This window comes from Anas acuta, chromosome 3 (assembly GCF_963932015.1).
Source record: "Anas acuta chromosome 3, bAnaAcu1.1, whole genome shotgun sequence".
Taxonomy (NCBI): Eukaryota; Metazoa; Chordata; class Aves; order Anseriformes; family Anatidae; genus Anas; species Anas acuta.
Window position 1 is genome coordinate 5892062 of NC_088981.1, and position 21213 is coordinate 5913274.

Genomic DNA, 21213 nt, shown 5'->3' on the forward strand with positions numbered 1-21213 from the left:
GACCCATGTAACGACAGCCAAGTTTTCATAAGCAGATGCTTAGGGATGAGCACACAGAAATGTGTGCTCTTGTACCCTGATCCGTGCCCATGGTCGTTTGTGTCCTGCAAAGAAAAAGAGCCTCTGCTTACCCCAGACACTGGGATTGCACAAAAAAGGTTACTGTGTGAGTGAAGATAATCTGCTTTAATCAGAGGAGAAGCACACACACACAAAAAGTGAAGTAAAACAAGAGGCACATTGTAGCTTTGCTGACTCCATTTGGATTTTCAGAACCTTCTAGCAGTGGCCAAGCTGTGTTATTTACGTGTTTCCCATCAGTTCCAGCAGGTGCTGAGAAACCTTACAGATTTCAGTAGGAAAAATGTTAATGTATTTGAGTATTTATGATCCAGTTCATGCATAAGACATGCATGATAAACAGGAATTTTCCAATAGAAAAGTTATTCTATTACAATCCATAGCAGAAGGTAAAAACACAGAGAAAGCGGACCAATGCTACTCGGTGAAGCAAACCAGAACATACAGGTTCCAACTTAAAACCTAAAGAGAGTAAAGCAAGGATTAATCTGTGCTATATTATATGCCAGTCTGGATGAAGTGTTTTATGCAACTCTTGTCAATAAAGAATCTTTAGCATAAATGAACTCACTGCCTCCTTAAAAAGCAAGTGAATGCCCTTCAAGAAATCCGTAAAGACCTTCTTGGCAAGTCTGCTAGAAAGCAGGAAACTACATCCATTTTCTTCACATCTAAAACAAGCACTAAGCCACTCTTCCATTATCTCTGCCTCTCTGCTCAAAGAAATTTGTATCCATCTGACTGGAACCAAACCTGCTGAAGCGGATGAAAACACCCTGGCTGGATATCCTTCCCTGAATGCAACATCTGGATTTGTTTGGGTTTTAATACTTCCTGAGTTTGGGAAGAACTGACTTTTCAATGTTTATTTTTTTGATTTATATTATGTCGTTGTTGGAAGTTGGTAGTCTAATTAAGTTTCTTTCTGCAAAGTGGAGTATCACATCAGGAAATTTTACTGACCAACTGTGAATGTAGTGATTAGAGTGTTAAATGTAGATTTGAGACCTAGTGATGGCACTATTAGTGACTGTGCAGGAGGTTGGTTTTATCTTGCACTAAGCACTGCGTGTTATTAGAAAATGTACTCTTGCTGTTGTCCTGAGTTGCCTCTGAATTTCATTTTGCTTGTCAAAGGGTAACAAAGTCTTTTAGAACTAATGCATTATTTTATTTTGTGTCATTTCTGTCTAACAGAAGTTTTTGTACTTGCTTCGATTCAGTTGTTTCTCTTCACTCACAGCAGTTTAACTTATGGCAGAATGCAAACCATGACATTGACTCTGCCTAAGTCATTTCCATTAAGTTGTTATGCTTTTTGTATGCCTTTGAGTGGTATTCCTGTCAGCCGAGGGTAAAAGATGCTGCTAACTCTGTTTATTATTAGATTATTTGTATTTATTCCTGAGGCCCAAAATGACTTCTCTTTTTTCATGTTCTCGTTATGTTGTCTCAGCTGGACAGCTGGCCGGTAACTCATCGGTGGAGATGTATCGGCAAGTGCTTTTGTCAGGCTGCCGCTGTGTGGAGCTGGACTGCTGGAAAGGACGAACAGCTGAAGAAGAGCCGGTCATTACACACGGTTTCACTATGACAACTGAAATATCCTTCAAGGTACAGCAACGCAGCATGCTGACGTGATTGGGTTTAGCCAGGGTGATTTCTTTCACATAAAATGCATGACAAATTCATTGCTGCAAAGGTGGAAGGGAGCAAAAGTGTAGGAGTAAAAATAAGTTAAGAGGAGACTTCAGAGAATGTGGGGAATCACTGGAAAAGTTGCAGTATTCGAACCTCGCAGAGGAAGAGGTTCTTGGTGATTACACATATCCCTGATACTTGGGATCAGATCTGAAGCACTAGAGGATGAAAAATAAAAATAAGTAGCTTTGGAGGATGTGAGGGGTTATTAATGCCATTCAAACCCCAAACCTATCATCTGTATTTCTGAATGTCATCTTCCATTTCCCTTTTCCATAATAAAAGGCAGATGCTCTACCCTAGCAATAACGTTAAATTGTTACCTTGTTATTGTCAAAGACATTTTTGATCTGACATGTTAGAGGAATGGGATGGAGGTGTTTTGCTATAGTTTCAATATTGGTAGTTAGCACAGCCTGTAATGATACATCAAGATATCATTTTTGAAGTCTGAAGAAATAATTCTTGGTTATCTGAGACACTAACTTGCCCTGGAAATATATTTCTAGACTTCCCTGTGCAAGAAGATGTGGAAAAATGTCCGTTTCTGAATTTGCTTGTATTACAGGTGATAGATGCAGATTTTCTACCAGTTAAAATTTGAGGCATGTCTCCCACACTGAAGCATGAGTTAATGTTTTTTTGTCTTATAATGCCTACCTTGAAGAAAAAAATAACAATACTACTACACAGACAAAACACCAAATTTCACTCACACCAGAGCATCCCCTTGCTTTTTGTCAATTTGCTTTCTCTAACTCTCCGCTGATTGAGTTAATCACAGGAAAATGTAAAACACAACCTTCTTGCACTTTTGTTATTAACTTTGTCATGAATCTGATGAAAACCATTTATGTTTATATGCATAGAGTTTGATTGCTGGAAGTCCTTTAATTAAGGAAGATAGCTCTCAACTCCTTTGGCCACGAGCAGGAATTTAAAACAAAATTGATCTAATTCTTAAAAAGAGCATTAGCAGGAATGAGAATCATAGTTGTAATCATCCTGGTTATTTAGATGTCCAACTCTAGGCATTATTTTTGCAGGAGAGGTATTGGAAGGGGTTTTAAACCAATTCAGGGATATTTCATCTGTCACTGTAGGACACATTTTTTCTCCACATAGAAACTGTAAAAATGTATTGACTGCTGGTTTCCTTTTGAACACTCAAAGAGTGCTGCTTGACTTAGGAAGAGCAAAATGATAGTGAAATAATGTGTCAGAAGTGTGTGAATCAATTCGGAGTGATCACTGGGTCTTCAGTGCTGAATCATTTGTTGGGTCATGTGTTCGGTGTGACCACAGCACACAGGGCTTCTGTTCAGTCACTCAGTTGTGTGTCAGCTGAGAAAGCCTCAGATAGGCTTTCAGAAGTGTGAGCACAGAAGCAATATGTACTACCCATTCTTATGTTTCTGGGGCTTTGTTTTGGGGTTTTAGTGTTGGATTTATTTTTTTCCTGTTTGCTTTTTACTGGGCTTCATGACATAGAAATCTGTGAGGTTTTTCTCAGCTGCAGTCTGTAAGCTGCTGCAAGGGTGTGATCTTACAGGGTATTTTTCATGCCACAACCAGGAATCTGTGCATATGTACTTATGTATACCTTGGAGACCTGTTTCAGGTGAGTCATTCTGCAGCTGAAGTAAAATGTGGAATTTAACATGTTGTTCTTTTCTGACCGTAGAGAATTTGCATTTACATTGAAGGCACTGCAAGACTGAATCACCAGCATGCCTCTTACTCTGTTGAACCAATATCTGAAATTTTTACCCCCAGATTTCATCAATGTCATCCTGGTTTTACTTTTTCAGGCTAATTTTCTCCACCCATGCTGAATTCTGTCCCTTTTTGCAACTGAGAATATAGTTGAAAATAACTTTATGGATTTAGTCCACAGCTAGGGTACTGTGTAGGAGCAAGAAAGGCCTCAGGACTGATCTCTGCACTGCTGCTCATCTCAAGCTCCATAAGCAAGGAGGTGGGGTGCAAGTGGGTGGAGATCAAGCCAACACCCAGGATGTGGGTGGAAAGCATCTAGGTGAGAGGGCTCAGTATTTGTAACCCTGTTCTCAGCTCTGCTGTGCCCTTGTAACGGTAAAATTGCCTTAGATGTTCTTGAGAATCCCACATTATTACTGATGTAACATGGCACCAGCCACATTACATCATGATTTACATGATTTTTCATGATTTAAAATGATTTACTGGTGTTGGAAAGAAAGCATGTGGCAGGAATAACTCCATCATGGAATGACTTTTCCCATGGGAGAATCACTGCTGTGAAACTGCAGCTTTCTACCTGCAGTGATCCAGCCTTCTGCACCATTTACTACTCTTCCAGTAAATGCTTTGCCTTTCTGCTTTCTCTCAAGGCTTAGTTGAAGCACATGAATGTTAGTGATATGTGAGGCACTTAAATATTGGGTGACTGCATTTTATTAAATATAGTCATTCATCACCTGTTAGACCTGATAGAAAAAGTTTCTCATATTGTGAGGAAAGCTATGACTATCTGTGCCTGAGCTGTGTATTTTTTTTTACTTGCATGAAGACTGTAAATTCTGTATGTACTCTAGCTCATATCAGAAGATCTTGAGGTGGCTTGTGTGTTACTTCCAGCCCTGGGTTTTTCAAAAAATATTAGAAGGAACATACCAGAAACCCGGCTTTTGTGTTAGAAAGTGCATTTCTTACTGTTACACTTCTGAACTGAGCATTTTAAAGTAGAGAAAGTGAAAAAAAATGAATCCCCTCAGAGTGCTTGTTCAAAGTAAATAAACCTTTTAATTTTAGTCATCATTATGATTTGGGACAGAAAAGGATTATGGGGTCTTCTAAACTCCAGAGGTTGACAGCAAAGATAGTAAAGTCTTCAATGTTTGATACGTTATCTTGAAAAAAAGATCTCCAATAGGAAAACATTAATAATTTCTAACACCGAGTGCTTCACTGTATTGTGCACCCTACTAAAATTAGTGTTATCGAATGATTACTATATTTACAGTTGCTATTTTCCAACAAAACCAAAAAGACACTTCTGTGGAAGTTTCCATTTCTGAGCCCTTTTTGATGATTACTACACAGCCAACTGTTACAACTAAATAACTTTTCTTTTCTTCTCTTCTCTTCTTTGACTTAAGGGAGTTTCTGTCATCAAAACAAAATAAAACAAAAAACTTGTGAGTCAGAGTAACTAAAGGATTTTACAGATGCATGTTTGTGCAGATGATGTTTAGAAGATACAAGTTTGTCAGAGCATGTTTATTATTATGCAAAATAATTCATGAAAGACGTAGCTTCAGGCATGGAACAACTCCATGCAAAGACCAAATTTAACATTTAAACTATTGATTTAGGCAGACGTAAGTCATTTCTGGAGAAATGCAACACTGGAGACTCATCAAACATTCTGGAGATTTGATTACAGATCAGGTTGAAAAATTCAGTTGCTACAAAAGCATATGCACAGCTTTCAGGAAAGGTTATAATAGAAGGTCTGAGTATGATTTTCAAGGAGTTTGGATATTATTTCAGAACTCTTTAGGTCTTTTCTGTCTTCAAAGGCTAAAAAGATTTTTTTTTGAGAAAAATTTCTAACTGTATACATTTTGATTCTTTAGGAAGTAATAGAAGCTATTGCTGAGTGTGCATTTAAGACGTCACCCTTTCCAATCCTCCTTTCCTTCGAAAATCATGTGGATTCGTAAGTAATTACTTTGTTTCCCTGTAAGGTTTTACATTTTTATAACTAAGGACAGGATTATGTATGAATTTGTGGCAGCTTTACTATCTGACATAATCAACAGATCTTACTAAAACAAAAACTTGCACCAGCTTATGTACCCCAAATGATCAGAATGAAGTGGGCATATTATTAATTTTTTTTTCTGAATTAGAAACTTTTGTATGAAAGAAAAAGCTTGAATAACTGTGAGACAAATTCTTTTAACTTGGCAGTCTTGATATGTCCTGCTGGAATGAAGTGATACTTCAGCAAAGAAAAAGAAGCAATACTTCACCTGCTTAATGACCTTGTTTGGCACTATAAATAAAATAATAATAATAAAAAAAAATGAAGTGCATCACTTCTATGCATAGAATTGGTCTGTTTCTCATGTGTTAGAAGTAGAGGCCAGAACCATAGGCTAGCTAGGATTGCAAAATAAGTTACATGGAAGTCCAGGAACTGTTCAGTATCTGCCAAAAACAAAACAAAAACAAACAAAAAATTTTCCTAAGCTGTTTTCTGGTTTTGTTTGTTTGTTTTAATTGCAAAGAATGCTTGTTTTCCTGTTTAAGAAAAGAAAACAAAGTGAAAACGCTTCTAAATTTGTCCCAGTTATCTATCTTACTACTATTTTAGTGTTTTGTTTGTTTGTTTCTTTCTTTCTTTTTTAAGTTTGATGTAATCTTTTGCTTGGTTTTGAGTATAGAAAGAGACCACATGGTTCAAAATGGGGTGAGATTGACACACAGAATGTGCCTTAACTTCAGTTGCCTTTTCTGCTTTTGTTTTCTGCTATGAAAACATTTGCAATGCTTCTGGGGCCAGTTTGGTTTAAGAAACTTTTTTTCTTTTTCATTTAAAATAAAAAGTAATCTTTGGGAATGTTATGAGTGATTTAATACAAGTCAGAAAAGATGTCAGAACTTTTTCTCCTCTAAAAGGAAAAAGGGTGAGGGCTAACTGCTTTTCCATTGTTTTAGAAAGAACATTCTCATCATAAGGGAAGGAACTGGTAGAAGAAGCTATGTGAGAATGTTTTAAGAACAGATATGGCAATACTGATAAAAAAAAAAAAAAAGATGTAGGTAGAAAACTTTAAAATCTGAGAGCTGACCTACACTACCTCTGTGCCTTACAGATTAAGTTAACATTACCTTTTGTTGATGAATATGTTTGCTATGTGCACATTTAAAGGACACATGGTTATTGTTAAAACAGCTACCTAACTGTTAAATCCTGCTTAGTTGGTTCTGTTCTACTCTAAAAGATCACACAGAAGCTCTATTTAATTTCTTTCTTTAATCGGTCCCCTCACTCCTTACTTGTTGGTATAAGTTATATCACTTTCAACTTGCTTATACTCACCTGCAGCTATAGGTTTTAATTCACAGCACTTCCAAATGCAACCTCTGGTCTTTAGAAAAGGTCTCAACCATCATTCTTCAATGTATTATATTTTGTATTAATTCTTCTCGATTTTTAAAATGTAAATTCACTGTGTTGCTGTAAGGCAGAGAAGAAGCAACATCAGATTTATCTTAAACAGAACACTTAGATTTTTCTTCCTGCAAAGTCAATAAGACTTAAATCTTCAAATATTCCAGGGTGGTCTGTTCTATTTCAACAAAGTAAAATACTAAATGGTTGCACAAATTAAACTTCTGTCAGATGTAAGTTATGTATGTAAGGAGCTTTAAAACTGGAAGATGAAACTTTGTCAAAGTTAAAGGTGTTGTGATACTGCAGGAGCAAGTCAAAGATGGACCAGAGTTACGGCTGCATTATTCCCATCTTTACAGTTTTCTCCCACAGAAGCCACTGTACCTTTCTCTTCAGAAAACTCTGGTCATGGAATAATGAATTATCCCAAATTGTATTATTAGATGGCTTTTTTTTCATGTGTTCCTATGATATAAGTTTTTAGCAAAGCAAGTCTAGGGAAGCAATATCAAATATTTCCTCTTTGTAAGGCTTTTTGATATTTATGATTTTTTGCTGCAGTAAACTATAAGGCTTAGTGTGTATGAATTCTAATTTTGCTTTGGCTGTAAATAATTTCTAGTTATTTTACTGACTGCTACAATTATCCCTTCATTTCTTCACTAGTTGCTAGAGAAATCTGCAATTAGTCATGCCACTCGAGGAAACCTTCACCTAATTCCGTGGAATGCTCTGTTTGTCTTTTCATTTACTTGGAATGTTGTTTTTCTCCTAGATTGTAAAACTAGGTTTGTGAGTTATTAACAAACAATGATAAGTGTTTTCATGGAACTGTTATCAAATCCTAATGACATCAATTCCTACTTCGGTGTGACTCAAATTTTTCTGCTGATTTTCAGATTACGAGAGTCAGTATTCATGGGTGAAATGCTGATCCAATACAAAGCAGTTGAAATACCGACATTGGTTTGAACAGAAATACGGTTTAACTCTGTGTTTTGTATGCATGACTTTCAGACATTGCAATTGTCAAATGTTTTAAGTTATACATCACCAATATAGATATGACAGTGTTAATCACCAGGGGACTTAAAATACAGTTTTTCTTCCTTCTGTTTTTTGTTCAAGAGAGTATTTTTTACCACTTTTTGTCCACCTAAGGAATAAATCATTTGTCTGTTGGCATGTAGTGCCATTTTAATTTCTTTTTTTTTTTTTTTTTTTTTTTGTATTTCCTGTAAGGAATCCCCTCAAATGTCTTTTATAACATGCGAAGAAATTTCATTTCCTTTACTGTAATTCTACTGTGTCGTATATTCATTCTTGCTTATTTATATACAATAAAAAAATAGAAAAAGAGGTAAGCATATAGACTTTGGAATATATAAAATATTATACATACCATCATTTTTATTGAACTCTAAATAAGCACACTGAAAAAAAGACAATGCTAAGAAAATATGTTACTTCTATCAAAAAATGAAAACTGTCCTGAAAATTCTTAAAAGACCTCAGGAAGACCTTGATGTTTAAAATTGGGCTTACAAGAAGATAAGCTATCTGCAAATCTGAAAGCAGACACTCTATAATTAGAAATGCACTGATGACATAGCAAAAAGGTTAAGTGATCCTTGAACAGTATCCATATAAGATTGCTTCCAAGATTAAATTTAATTACAGTTATTCATACTGCTGATTTCTTGCTGGAACTGTTACTTCAAATATTAAAAGGATTTTTATCACTTTTTCTTCCTACACTTTAAATTATTTTAGTCTCTTCTGGGGAGGATCTGTGTCTTTATTTGTCTTATGCAGAGTAACTATCTCTGCAGAAGTGATAATAATACAATGTTAGGAGCAGCAGTTGCGCAGTAGTGCTGGAGAGCCTCTGTGGTTGACCTTCATAATAGGCCCAGTACAAACACAGTAAAACAAAATCCAAGCAATGCAATAATGTTAATGAAAACATTTCTTCAGATTCTCTGTATTTCCGTATCTCCAGGTATCATGTTCCCATTTTATCTTCCTGTGCCCTGGCACATTCTGGGGGCATACATAATTGCTCCATGTGATACCTGTCCATATCCACACAGTGAAAAACATAAAGCAGATCAAGTCAGCTGTTTTGAGACAATCCATTTTCATTAAGCTATGTGAATGCCAAGAGAATTTCCAATAGCAATAGGTGTGAACATTTTTTCTTTAGGAAAAACCTATTTTTTTGTTTCTTAACAATGCAAATGAGGAAATACATTGTTGTAGAAAAGTTGGTATTTAGTTGGTTGCTTGAAAAGAAGGGAAAGTAAAAGAAAACTTATACTCCAACTTTTAAAGTACTATAAACGTAATACAGAATAATATATACCATTAATAGTATATACCATTATATACCAATATATACCATTACTAATGATCTTTCTCTTGAACCAATATGTATTTCTGGGGGAATATGCAAAAAATACCACTCATTTAAATGCTGGTACTTTTAAATATCTCATAAATTTCTCGGCTCCTTTCTTCGGAGCTTTTAAAATAACTGTGCATATGGTCCAGTTCACAATGAAAATTAATTCTGTAACAAAAAACTTTTGTTCTTTGGCCTTCAGTATTGCAAGATTTTTTGATAGTTTTAAAAACTGTTAGGTTTTCTGCATAATTTTCCTTTTCCTCCTTTTTGCCTCTGCAAAGTGATGATTAGGATTTTATGCGCTAAACCAAAATATGCTGCTTTAAATGTTTCTCTTAAGCATAAATAAAAGTCCTCACTGTGTGTTCTTTGAGGTAAACATGTAATTAAACATGGAAGATCAAAAGAATTTGTTCTAGCTGTGGTGACAGTATGAAATTTATAAGATTTAAGTTTTGTATGTTTTTTCTATTTCTTATCGAGAGTTCTTTTTTGGAGTTGGTGTGCCCATTTAAAAATGCTGATGTTGCATCTCACATCTAATTACTAGAACATCAGTAATTGTGCTCTTGTGATTCAAGGAAATGTCCCTTGAACTTTCTGGGTCCTCAGAGCATGGGCCTGTTCAAAAAAACGTGGTGGAGAAGATTGAAATAAACTTCCCTTTAATGACTTCTTGTAAGCAAGATGTGCAGCAAATACCCAGTCTGCTTTCTTACTAGAGCAGAGTGAGGTGCCTTTATTTTCCTTGGTAGCTCGCGGTTAGTAATAGCTAACACACAGTCATTGCCTGATCTGTTCTTCCCATCACCTTCTCCCTCGTGGGTTCTTAGTTTCACTGCCTTGCCTGTGTTCATCTTAATTTTCCATCCTCAGCTAAAAGTGGCTCTTAGCTTTTTTTCAGAATTAGCTGCATGTAAAAGAAAGCATCGATGAAATCCTGTAGCGATTTAAACTGCATGCAGCTCTTGTATAGCTTGGTGGAATCATTTAAAACCTACTCTCAATATGTTTTGTAAATGACTGAGCTAATGACCGTTTCACCCTGAATCTGCTTCAAGGGACATCCAGAATGCTGATCTTGGGGAAATTACGTTTTCTGATTCACATGCCACCCAGCCTTCATCTCAGCTCTGGTTTGGCCCTGCTGAACCCAGGAAGAGCTCCGGTGCCAAGTGCTCAGTTGGTGGCTAATGACAAAATAGGCATAGAAGTTGCTGTACTCCTAGTTTTTAAGAGAAAAATGAGCACGCCTTTTTTCATATATACCGAGCTCTACTTTGTCCTGAAAAATAGCTCCATGGTAACATAACTGCTTATACCATTCGTGTATCTTTCATGATATGCAGATCATAATTAATAGTAGTTGAGATTATATTAAGCAAGATAAACCTGTTCTTTCATCAAAACTTCTCAACAGAGTATCAAAAATGGAAAATATCAAATAAACCTAAGCCTTGGTTGTTGCAGATTTTATTAAATGGACATGTGTAACAAAAATACACAGTTGTCTAAAATTAGAAAGAGAGTGACTGTAGCACTGAGCTACATTTTCAGATGATTTGAGTAATATTTCTAAGCAATGTAACCTATTTTCAGTCCTAAAATTCCCATCACTATGGTATGCAGCAATTATTTCATTCTGGAGTTGCACTTTGGGAAAATTGATTATAAGTAGAATTTGCTGAGGTTCAGCTTATTTCTAGAGGATGTCATGAAAACCACTGAAGTAATTTACGATGGTAAAATTTGGCTCTGTATATAATTTAAAAAGAAAATACATAAATAAGGAATCTGACCAGTGACCCAACCAGTAATCTAATCATCGAGCAGCTCCACCTGGTATATTGGTCCTAGTTATATATGCATTACATGCATGCAGTATTTAATTAAAAATGCAGTTACACCGGCACTTATTACAGCAATTCTCCAAATTGGCATAATGCATCTTAGCAGTAGTACCAATTACATCTACACTGTGACTTCTGCCAATGGGCATCCGGCAGGAGGAATACTTCTGGTGGAGCTGGCGAGAGCAGTGCAAGCTGCTGGTGCCAACCTCACCCGTGAGGTCTGTGACTGGGCCAGCATTTTGTGGTAGAGAGCTGCACAGAGCTGCAGCACAGCTGCGAGCAGGGCTCTAGCTGGACGGGCTGTCACACTGAACAGCCACAGCACCCAGAGCACTCATCTCACATCAGCTAACAAAAAGAGGGTGGGCTGCTATAATGAAAGATGCAGTAAACTAGCTGTGTCTCTACCAGCGCCTTTAACTGATGCATTTTTGCTGCTTTTGAAACCCAAGTAACATCTTCTGCTCATTCTTCTGTATGGTTGTGCCCTGTAGATGCATGGGGAGAGGTGACATGTACCCACAGTTTGGGAAGTTTAACAGAGGCACCTGCAGAGGAGGCTGTGTAACTGTTTGGGCTGTGATGCATTAGGTTAGGTATGACAAATAAGAGAAAGAAATCCAAACGAGAAGAGGTGGTGCAAGAAGAATGTCTGGCATGTGTATAAGGTAACACCAGAAAAATACTTAAACTTTGAATAAAAATGTTGCCTGAAAGAGGCAACTTCATGCAACAGTTATTTCCAGGTAACTACTGACATCCTCATTTTTTGTTTTCTACTAGGCGTGTGGGAAAATACAACTCGGTGTTAAAAGTTCAGTTTCACTATTATTCAAGTGCCTACTGACTTCATGTGTCATCCTTTTGATAAGCTCTATCAGAGGAATTGGAATAATTGCATGATATATCTATGCCTCTGTGAACAATTCACAGTGATTGGATCAGGAAATTATATCTGGTTTAGGGATATTAGATATTCCATTACTGTAGCTTTCAGTCTGTAGCATTAGTCGGACTCATTTATTTATTTCTTTTCCACCCTTTAGCCCTAAACAACAGGCAAAAATGGCAGAGTACTGCAGATTAATATTTGGAGATGCACTGCTTATGGATCCATTGGAAAAATATCCGGTAATATGGTTTGGTATTTATCAAATCACAGATATCTGTGTTTTTATTTAAGCGTTTCAATCCTGTATCATTCTTTACATATGGCCTTCCAAAACATAATCTAAAGGAAGGGGGTTAAATGGCACATGCTGTGGTGATTTAAGCATATAGTTTCTGTTGCAGAGATTGTTCCATTACAGTGAATTGTAATCCTTTAAATGCAATTGATTCCTATAGCTGCCATTTTATAACGTATGCTTTCATATTTGAACTAATACTTATTGCAGTTATTACTGTAGACATTTCATAAGGTATTTTCCATAAGTGCTCTCAGTAGCCCAGTTTCGTTTAACGTTGAGGTTGCCTCTTTTGCAAGATACGCTTCACTTTAACAGGGCTCATAGTGCTTACAAAATTATCTTTCACCGTGCGGGCCCTAAGAAATTGCCATAAGCTTGTTTCTTCTGTTGTAACAAATTTCTCTTCCTTTTCTTCAAGCTTGAGCCTGGGGTTCCTCTTCCAAGCCCTATGGATTTAATGTATAAAATTCTAGTGAAGAATAAAAAGAAGTCCCATAAGTCTGCAGATGGAAGTGCAAAAAAGAAGCTCTTAGAGCAAGCTTCCAACACATGCAGTGAAACATCTAGCATGTTTGAACCTTCCTCCCCAGGAGCAGGTATGAATTGAATCTACAAATATATTTCTCACTGAAACACAAATGCTTAATTACAGCTGTGTTTTTCAAGCCATTTACATTGCTCTAGCAAGGTAAAGGTACACCAGTGTAGGTTTTACTCAGCAGGAAACAACACTAAGTGTCATTGCTCCAGGAGCCTGAGAAAGCTTGAGGCTGAGGAATCACATATGGAGTGACCTAAAGATCAGTGATGTGTATTAACATTTTTCTGTGTTGTTTAGGAAATAGAGCAAGCAGCCAACTCACTCACCCTTGTCTGCCTTTGTTGCGCGCCTAAGCCCAACATCAAATATAAATATTTTCTTTTTTTGTTGCTTCTGATATGTGCATATCATTTGGTATCCTTTTAGAGCCTTGCTACATTTAACCTGTTGCACAGAAGAACTGCAGTGGTTCTGCAGTGTCTAAGATTTAGGGTAACTTGGGTAGAATATCTGTTTGTCAGGCAGGGCTTTGCAGTAGTTGGGAACATGTTGCAGAACTCTATGCAAAGTGCTCTAAAATGTTCTTCTGTTCCAGAGATGGAAAAAACAAAAACAACAACAACAAAAAAATTACAAATATTTGTTACCATCAGCAACTGTTAGGAATGTAGCCAATGGAAAGAATTGTATATCGTTTAATTTGTTCATTATCAGCGTAACTTTTAAAATCAGAAACGAATTTGAGAAGTTATTTTAATTTAATGCATATATACTATTAATGCCTATAGGATCTGCAGGGGACCAGTGTGGGTATTTTATGCAAAAATACAGTAAGATACATACTTTACACTGAAGAGCTTAAAGCCTAACTAGAACAGGAAAAATGCAGAGAAAGAGCTAATTAAGTATTTACTTTAAACCATGGTAGCAGATCAGCATCAGGACAAACAACAAAATGTATGTATCCTGATTCCCAACCAAGTGTCTGTTCCCTGGACCAGAATTTCTTCTTCCTCTTAAGACTGAAATTTTGAATTGCTAAAAGCAGAAATGTTTATGTCCTATTAGTGGAATGCTCACAGTGTAGATTGAAATCTCTGCTGGAATATAAGTTCATTGCCATTTGCCTTTTTTTTATTTTTTTTTCAGTTGTTTGTAGTTTTTTCTAAAGTCTGATTAATGGAGCTGAAAATTTTCATGCTGGCAGTTTGCCTCAAGCTGAACTAAAAAAAAAAAAATCATGCTGAATTTGTGGGTAACGTTGTATATCCTATTAGAAACAAAGAAAGAAAGAGTTTTCAGCAATTGTGTTAATACATTTTTAAAAGGCCATGCTTTGGTGTAGGGCTTGGATTTCAAAAGAAGATTCATCCTGGTGTCAGGAATGATTTTAATACTGTTTTCATGATTTCCTTTAGACAAACACAAGCAACAGAAAAATACATGAGAATACGCCAACCTCCTCCATTCCAAAAATTGAAATCAGTCCTGGGTTCCTAATCTTACTGTTTTGTTACCAGCGTATAGTGAGAAACGAACAGCATACTGCATGACTTCTGCTTTATGTTTTTTTCTTTTTCCTCTGTCTGATCTTAATTGAAGATAACAGCTTTGTTGTACTTCAGGAACCCCTCTGTGCATTTTTATAGGAAAAGACTTGGGCTGTGAGTGATGACATCATGTGAATGATGAATCTGTGTCGATGATGAGGCAAGGCAGGGGAATAAGTCCCATAAAAGGGTGTGCAATTTTAAACATTAACTGTGAATATTATATCTGTATTGCCTGTGTAGCGATTTCTGTAAACTGTAGATTTTGAAGATGAATACAATTTAGAAAATGCTAGAACTGAGATGGCAAAATAATGTGGTCACTTGGTTCATCTGTGACTGCCAAAATACATTACTTGTAATCCTTGCCATTGTTTCTCCTTTAGAGCCTATGCCTCTTTTGGAGAATGAAAATTAGTCAATATTTTTTTGCTCTTTGTCATTCAATTCTTGATCCCAGGTCTAGCATCTTCACCTCACAGTGAATTTCTGTAGGGATATTCATGCTGCATATAAACACTCGACAAACAACAGTGAATTTATCTGAACAATACCTGTGGGGAGTGAAATAGTATTAATCCAATTTAATCTGAGAACAACAGAGTTTGAGAGGGTTTAAGAACAGTTTGGGGGCAACTGACAAGGAACATCCGGGATTTGTTTTTAAAGACTGCACTAAATTTTTAAGTATTCAGAACACAGCTCCAGAGATTTCAGCTCCAGCTCCAGCTATGAGCACTGAGCATTTCTGTAAATCAGACGCCAGCTTTCTGTGAACATTTTTTAAAAATCATTTGGCATTTTATGACTGCTGTGGCAAGACCCAGAGTAGAGCCTGGTTCTACAGGGCAGTGCCCAGCAGTCATCAAGACTCACATCTTTGCACTGCCTCGTTCCTTAGAGGCATCTCAGTATTGGCAACTTGTAATGCACTGCAGACATCATGCTCTTCTATACCCAGTACCAATTTCTATACGCTGCATGAGGAGAATAATTCAATTAAAGACTTGCTAAAAGAAGCCTAATTCTTAACTTTTCTTAACATGAAGTGTTTCAATTCTCCAACCTTAATATAATCTTTACACTTAGCATGTTGGGCATAGTATTCAAATAACTCTACTGTATTGTTTAGCACCTGTAAGAATTACTGCAGATCTGCAGGAGAAAGTTGTGCTGATGTAGCCTTCTTGAGATTTTAAATGTTTTTTTTTCACAGCAGTGCAAAAAATATGAAGATCTGTACGTCAGTTGATAGCAGGCTTCTCTGTGTCTTACACTGCTTGAGGTCAGATTTAATTAAACCCAAATAAACCATTCTTGTGATATCTTTATAAAACATACCATGTAAAAGCTAGGTGATGGTGATATGGTAGCAATAATTAAAAAATAGTTCTGAAGCAATAGCTTTTCAGAATGGCTTGCAAGTTTTTTCATGGAACTGATGTAAAAACCAACTTCAGTAGGGTATAATATCTGTAAGTGTAAAAAACTTATATCCAACAGCTTGGGATAAAGAAGCAATGCTGGCAAAGCAGAAAAAGAATTTCTGAGATAACATTTGTGAGATTCTCATTTTGTTAAAGAAGAATCTTAGACCTGGTAGTTTTAGCACAACTAACGCAAACAAATAACTGAGATTTTCAAAGAAGCCATTTACATACAGGTTACACTGCAGTTCTGCTGGGTGAGGCCATACGTTGTACCAAAATTAGGCCTGTACTGAAAGTAGCCAAAGCTCGCTAACTGAAGAGTATTTAAATTTTGAAGCAAATTCTTAATCCCTCAGCTTTTGTCTCATACCTGGAAAGCAAGCTTTTGGAGCAAGAGGTCTCTGTGTTCCCTGTATTTGTATAAGAGTACAGTGACATCCTGTCCTGTCCTGGGTTTGTAGTCCCATCTAAATGCAAATAATAATAGTAATGTCATTACAGCTAGTTGGCCCTCTTACACATGCACACTGGCTTGGACCTGCAGCACAGCTGCATGTACAAACCATGTGCCTTTATGATATACCACATCTGTACATTCCCAGGAGGGCCAGGGGTGGTGGCATTGAGCTGATCCCACCAGCACTGTGGCAAGGTGAGCATGGGGGTATCCACAGCACAGACATCTCCTTGGTCTGGCCAAGGCTTGCTCTGATGTCATGTCCCAGCAGTGTAACAGCAAAAGAAGTTGGGGTCAGAGCACAGAGTCATGCTGCTGAGTGAAAGGCAATGCAGATGTAGTCATAGTCTCAAAAACTCTTAGGAGTTGTTATTCTGTGTTTGCAGTCCTGTGTATTATGTGTTCTGGATTTGCAGTCTGATGCAGGCCTTGAAAAGCACAGAATCATCTAGGCTGGAAGAGACCTCCAAGATCACCTAGTCCAACCTCTGACCTAATGCTAACAAGTCCTCCACTAAACCATATCCCTAAGCTCTACATCTAAACATCTTTTAAAGACTTCGAGGGATGGTGACTCCACCACTTCCCTGGGCAGCCTGTTCCAGTGCCTAACAACCCTTTCGGTAAAGAAGTTCTTCCTAACATCTAACCTAAACCTCCCCTGGTGCAACTTAAGCCCATTCCCCCTCGTCCTGTCACCAGGCACATGGGAGAACAGGCCAACCCCCACCTCGCTACAGCCTCCTTTAAGGTACCTGTAGAGAGCAATAAGGTCGCCCCTGAGCCTCCTCTTCTCCAGACTAAACAAGCCCAGCTCCCTCAGCAGCTCCTCATAAGACTTGTTCTCCAGGCCCCTCACCAGCTTCGTTGCCCTTCTCTGGACATGTTCCAGCACCTCGATGTCCTTCCCGTAGTGAGGGGCCCAAATGAGATCTGATCTCCTTGGGAGTTTTCCTGTTAAATATTTTTAAATAAATGAATTGTGTATTGCATACTTCCCTCCTTGGATACTTATAACAAGAGTAAGCTATCGTCCACCTGGTACCTCAGCAGTGGAAGCTGGCTAAAGCCTACCCATGTCCCCCTTTTTGTAGACAATGAGAAGTGTTATTTTGCCTGTCTGGATAAATCTAGAGCTTCCCATCCCAAGACTGTCACTGCAAATCTTGCGAGAGCACGGCTGCCTCGTTGCAGCACATTGAAGTTCCCTGAGCCATCCCTTGAGCCTGTTGAGCAATCATGTTATTTTCTTCAATGAAATGTTCAGGAAGAATTGCGTTCATGAATAAAAGCATGACATTTCAACATCTGCATCTGGAAGGAAATGCAGCCTGGGTAGTCATCATTTGGTTGTGAAAGGCACGCTCATTATTTAAATCATCTGTGCTGTACATGTTCAGAAAGGGCCCACTGGGCATGATTCAAGGCCTCTTGGAACAAAAAGGGGATTCTAGATTCAGTGGGCTTTGGATTAGATGTTACATGGACAGAAGGAACTGAAAGTGAATTACCATTCTCTGAAGAGTTTGGGAATGCTGCACAGTGATTAGATTTTGGAGCTTCCAAAATAAAATTGCCACTGCTGAAGAGAGATGAAAGGTTTGTGGAATAAAGCCTTTAAGGACAGTTGTCAGTCTCAAAGTTGTGGATAGGTGACTGCAGTATAAGTTGAACCTGCTTTTTCAGAGTCTTCTAAGATGCACAGTGTATACTTTTTGATAGCCAAACACAAAGGAGAAGTTACTAAAGAGAAAGACAGATTGATTTCTAGCGCAAGCATATCAAAGCATTGAGAGGGGAAGGATATTTAGTAATTAACAATAAAGAATCTGTGTCTTGCCCATTGGAATTTGTTAAGTACGCTGCAATTGGGAGCAAGGCTTAAAATGTTTTATTTGGTTCTATTTACTCCATCAGTGTTTTCAGGGTAAGGATGAGCTTTACACATCTTTGTCACATTATTTGATTTGCACTGCCCTCAGCTGGCACATTTGAGCTATGAGTCCAAGCACTAAGACACACCAAAGTAGTCTCAGTGAAGGGAATCGTGCTGATTCCCGCCAGCTATGCTACCTGAGAACATGCACTGCGATATCTTTAAAGCAGATGCATTTCTCTGAGCAGCCCTTGTTACCACAGCATGTGAATCCCATCCATTTTCATGCATTTTTTTCACCCTGTGAGTTCTGTTATTTGGGTGCTTCCCAAGGGAAGTGACAGCGTTCACCAAAGGTCCTGTAGGGATCCTGTGACATAGAAATTCCAAACCCCAGTGCTGTGACCCAAGCTTAAGCTTGGGAACATCTCTTTGGAGTGTTTTGTAGTACTACACATACACACACTGCACACCATGATGCTCTTTTCTTAGTGCTGATACACGTGATTTCCAATACTAAGTGTCCAGCAGCTGCAAAGCAAGAGTTTTTGTTTAGTTAGGTAATAACAACCTAACAGCGATGAAGATGAGCATATCCTTTAAGACAGAGTTTGATTTGTGCTGCACAAAAAGCACATGCACAACATCTAAGCAGTGCTACTTGCGTATCTTTAACAAATTTGTCCCTTTTATTTATAGCTATTGCTTTAGCCAATAATTAACTTCTGCTTAAAACATTTTAGGAGAAGCAGAGATTGAGAGCGATGATGATGATGACTATGATGATGATTGTAAAAAGTCGTCGATGGATGAAGTAAGGGCATGGATTTGTTTTATGGTGATGGGTCGATTCCACCAGTTCTGGGTTGGCTTGTGTTACCAGGAGTGGGACTGCCATCTAGTGGAGGAACGAGGGCAGCACACTAGGAATTACCAACTTTCTGAAGCTGATTGCCATTCAGTTTGGAAGCACGATTGATTTTTTTTTAAATTTTACTTTTATTTATTTTTATTTTTTAATTTAGAGAGGAATAAGACTTAACACCACAGCTGATATGTGTTAGAAAACTGCTTGTGGTATATTTATCATTTTAGAGAAAAAAAAAAAGGATGTTGAAAATTTAGAGCTATATTTTTATTTGTCTTATAGTACTGGTAAACGTGCTTAGCACTGTGTGTGTAGCCCATGCCATCTGCATGGGTAATACAGCCCTTTCCCTAGAAGCCACATATAAAGAATGAATACCACAGCAGTTTAATTAAACATTTAAATTTTATAGCATATTTTCTTCATTAGTACGTGAAGCTTACAATGTGAGGCATTGATTTCGCTAAGCCACGATTAGTGAAAGGTACCATGGTTGACAGTAAACTGGGCTTTGGTGTTTGTGGCCCCTGATGGCCACCATGGAACTTAACAGACCAAAACTTCAGCCTTCCCTTCTCTGTCCTAGGGTACTGCTGGAAGTGAGGCTATGGCCACAGAAGAGATGTCTAACCTGGTGAACTACATTCAGCCTGTGAAGTTTGAGTCCTTTGAAGTATCAAAAAGTAAGTAAGCTAAGCATGAGTGGCATCTTATACTGAAAATTACCTAGCAAGTATTTGGAAGAAAGTTCTGGAGAAATAATGACTTGGCTTCCTCTCAATTAGATTCATGGACAGAGGTGTTTCCTTGGTATCCAGCCAGATAAATCCATATTTATTTTGAAACCTGCATTAGTCTAAATATCAAGCTTCATCAACAGTAAACATGCTGACATTTCAAAAACATTTTAAAAAATGTTTTACTTAGATTGTCTTTGTTTTCCATACCTGAAGAGTAACTTAAGGAGTTTGAGAAAAGTGGTCATAAATATTCTGTCTGATGGAGCAAGTGCTTTATGTTTTCCCTGTGCTACTTTCATATAACATTCAGTGTAAGCAGAGAGTGTGCCCTTCCGCAAATGCGAATTCACTCTTTCCTGCTTCTGTGTGTTGTACAGAAAAAGCCATAACTTCATCCCCCATGGGCTTTTACAGAAGATGCCTTCCTAGGAATGCACTCTGTGGCATCCTCAGTAAACATTGCAGCATCTTTTCCTTTCTTGGTGCAGAACCCCCTACTGTTTGCCTGCCCTTTTTCACTTTGTTTTGACAGGTTGCAATATGCTCTTGGAGCTTTTTAGTTAAAGAAGCGTATAGCATTTTAATTTATTATGGATTTGTGGAGGCCTTAGCAGAGGACAGGTAATTGGTGCATAAGTCCGTATCTGTACACAAGATTTTGCATTTACTCATCTTGAATAATAAACATATAAGAAGTTATCTGCCTGTTTGTATGTTTTTGTGTATTTATACAGGCATACACATAAGCATTCACAAAATCATGTGGAGAGCTGTGCTTGTTCCCTACTGTAGTGTCCCTTGAATGTTCATAATCTCCATTAGCTCTAATGAGAGTTGCAAGTACACAGTGGGAAGGAGATATTCCTTCTGGAAAGGAAGCCATGTGAATCCTAGCAGGACAAGCTGATGCAGCTGTTGTAAAATTCTCTTGTGTAGATTTCTTCTGTTCACATGCCTGCGCCTTTCCGAGTTCTGTGTTTTCTGAAGAACTGCTCATGTCCACATTTTTAACCCTAGGTCTTCATGTGACCTTTGATCAATCATACTGTTTCTGAGAACTCATAATATTAAAGGACTAATATATCTGGTGCTTGTGTCAAAAAAAAATAAAATCATTATGAGGCAAATGTTGCCAGCTGGTCAAAGCGTTGGCCACTATATCAAGACTTGTGGATTCTGGTCTTAGTCTTGGCCTGGAACCACTGATGAACCTTCATTAAATTCAGCAAAGATGAGCTGAATAAGGAAAGAAGATTAGTTTTTAATTTGATGCCTATCCAGTTTTTCACAGATTGCATTTTTGTTCACCTGCCACCTTTCTACAAAGTGTAATGCTCTGCACTTGTCTTGCA

At 37.7% G+C, this 21213-nt stretch overlaps 1 protein-coding gene across 10 annotated transcripts in view; it reads left to right on the forward strand.

Moving 5' to 3' along the window:
* The window catches only part of PLCB1 (phospholipase C beta 1), a 376130-nt gene that overhangs the window by 261941 nt on the left and 92976 nt on the right, over positions 1-21213 (forward strand). For all 10 annotated transcript variants that reach the window (XM_068675405.1, XM_068675406.1, XM_068675407.1 and 7 more), the window contains 6 exons: positions 1538-1695; positions 5403-5485; positions 12256-12340; positions 12818-12995; positions 18997-19067; positions 19708-19804. In XM_068675405.1, coding sequence (XP_068531506.1) covers positions 1538-1695; positions 5403-5485; positions 12256-12340; positions 12818-12995; positions 18997-19067; positions 19708-19804 — 672 coding nt within the window. The remainder of the gene's footprint in view (positions 1-1537; positions 1696-5402; positions 5486-12255; positions 12341-12817; positions 12996-18996; positions 19068-19707; positions 19805-21213) is intronic.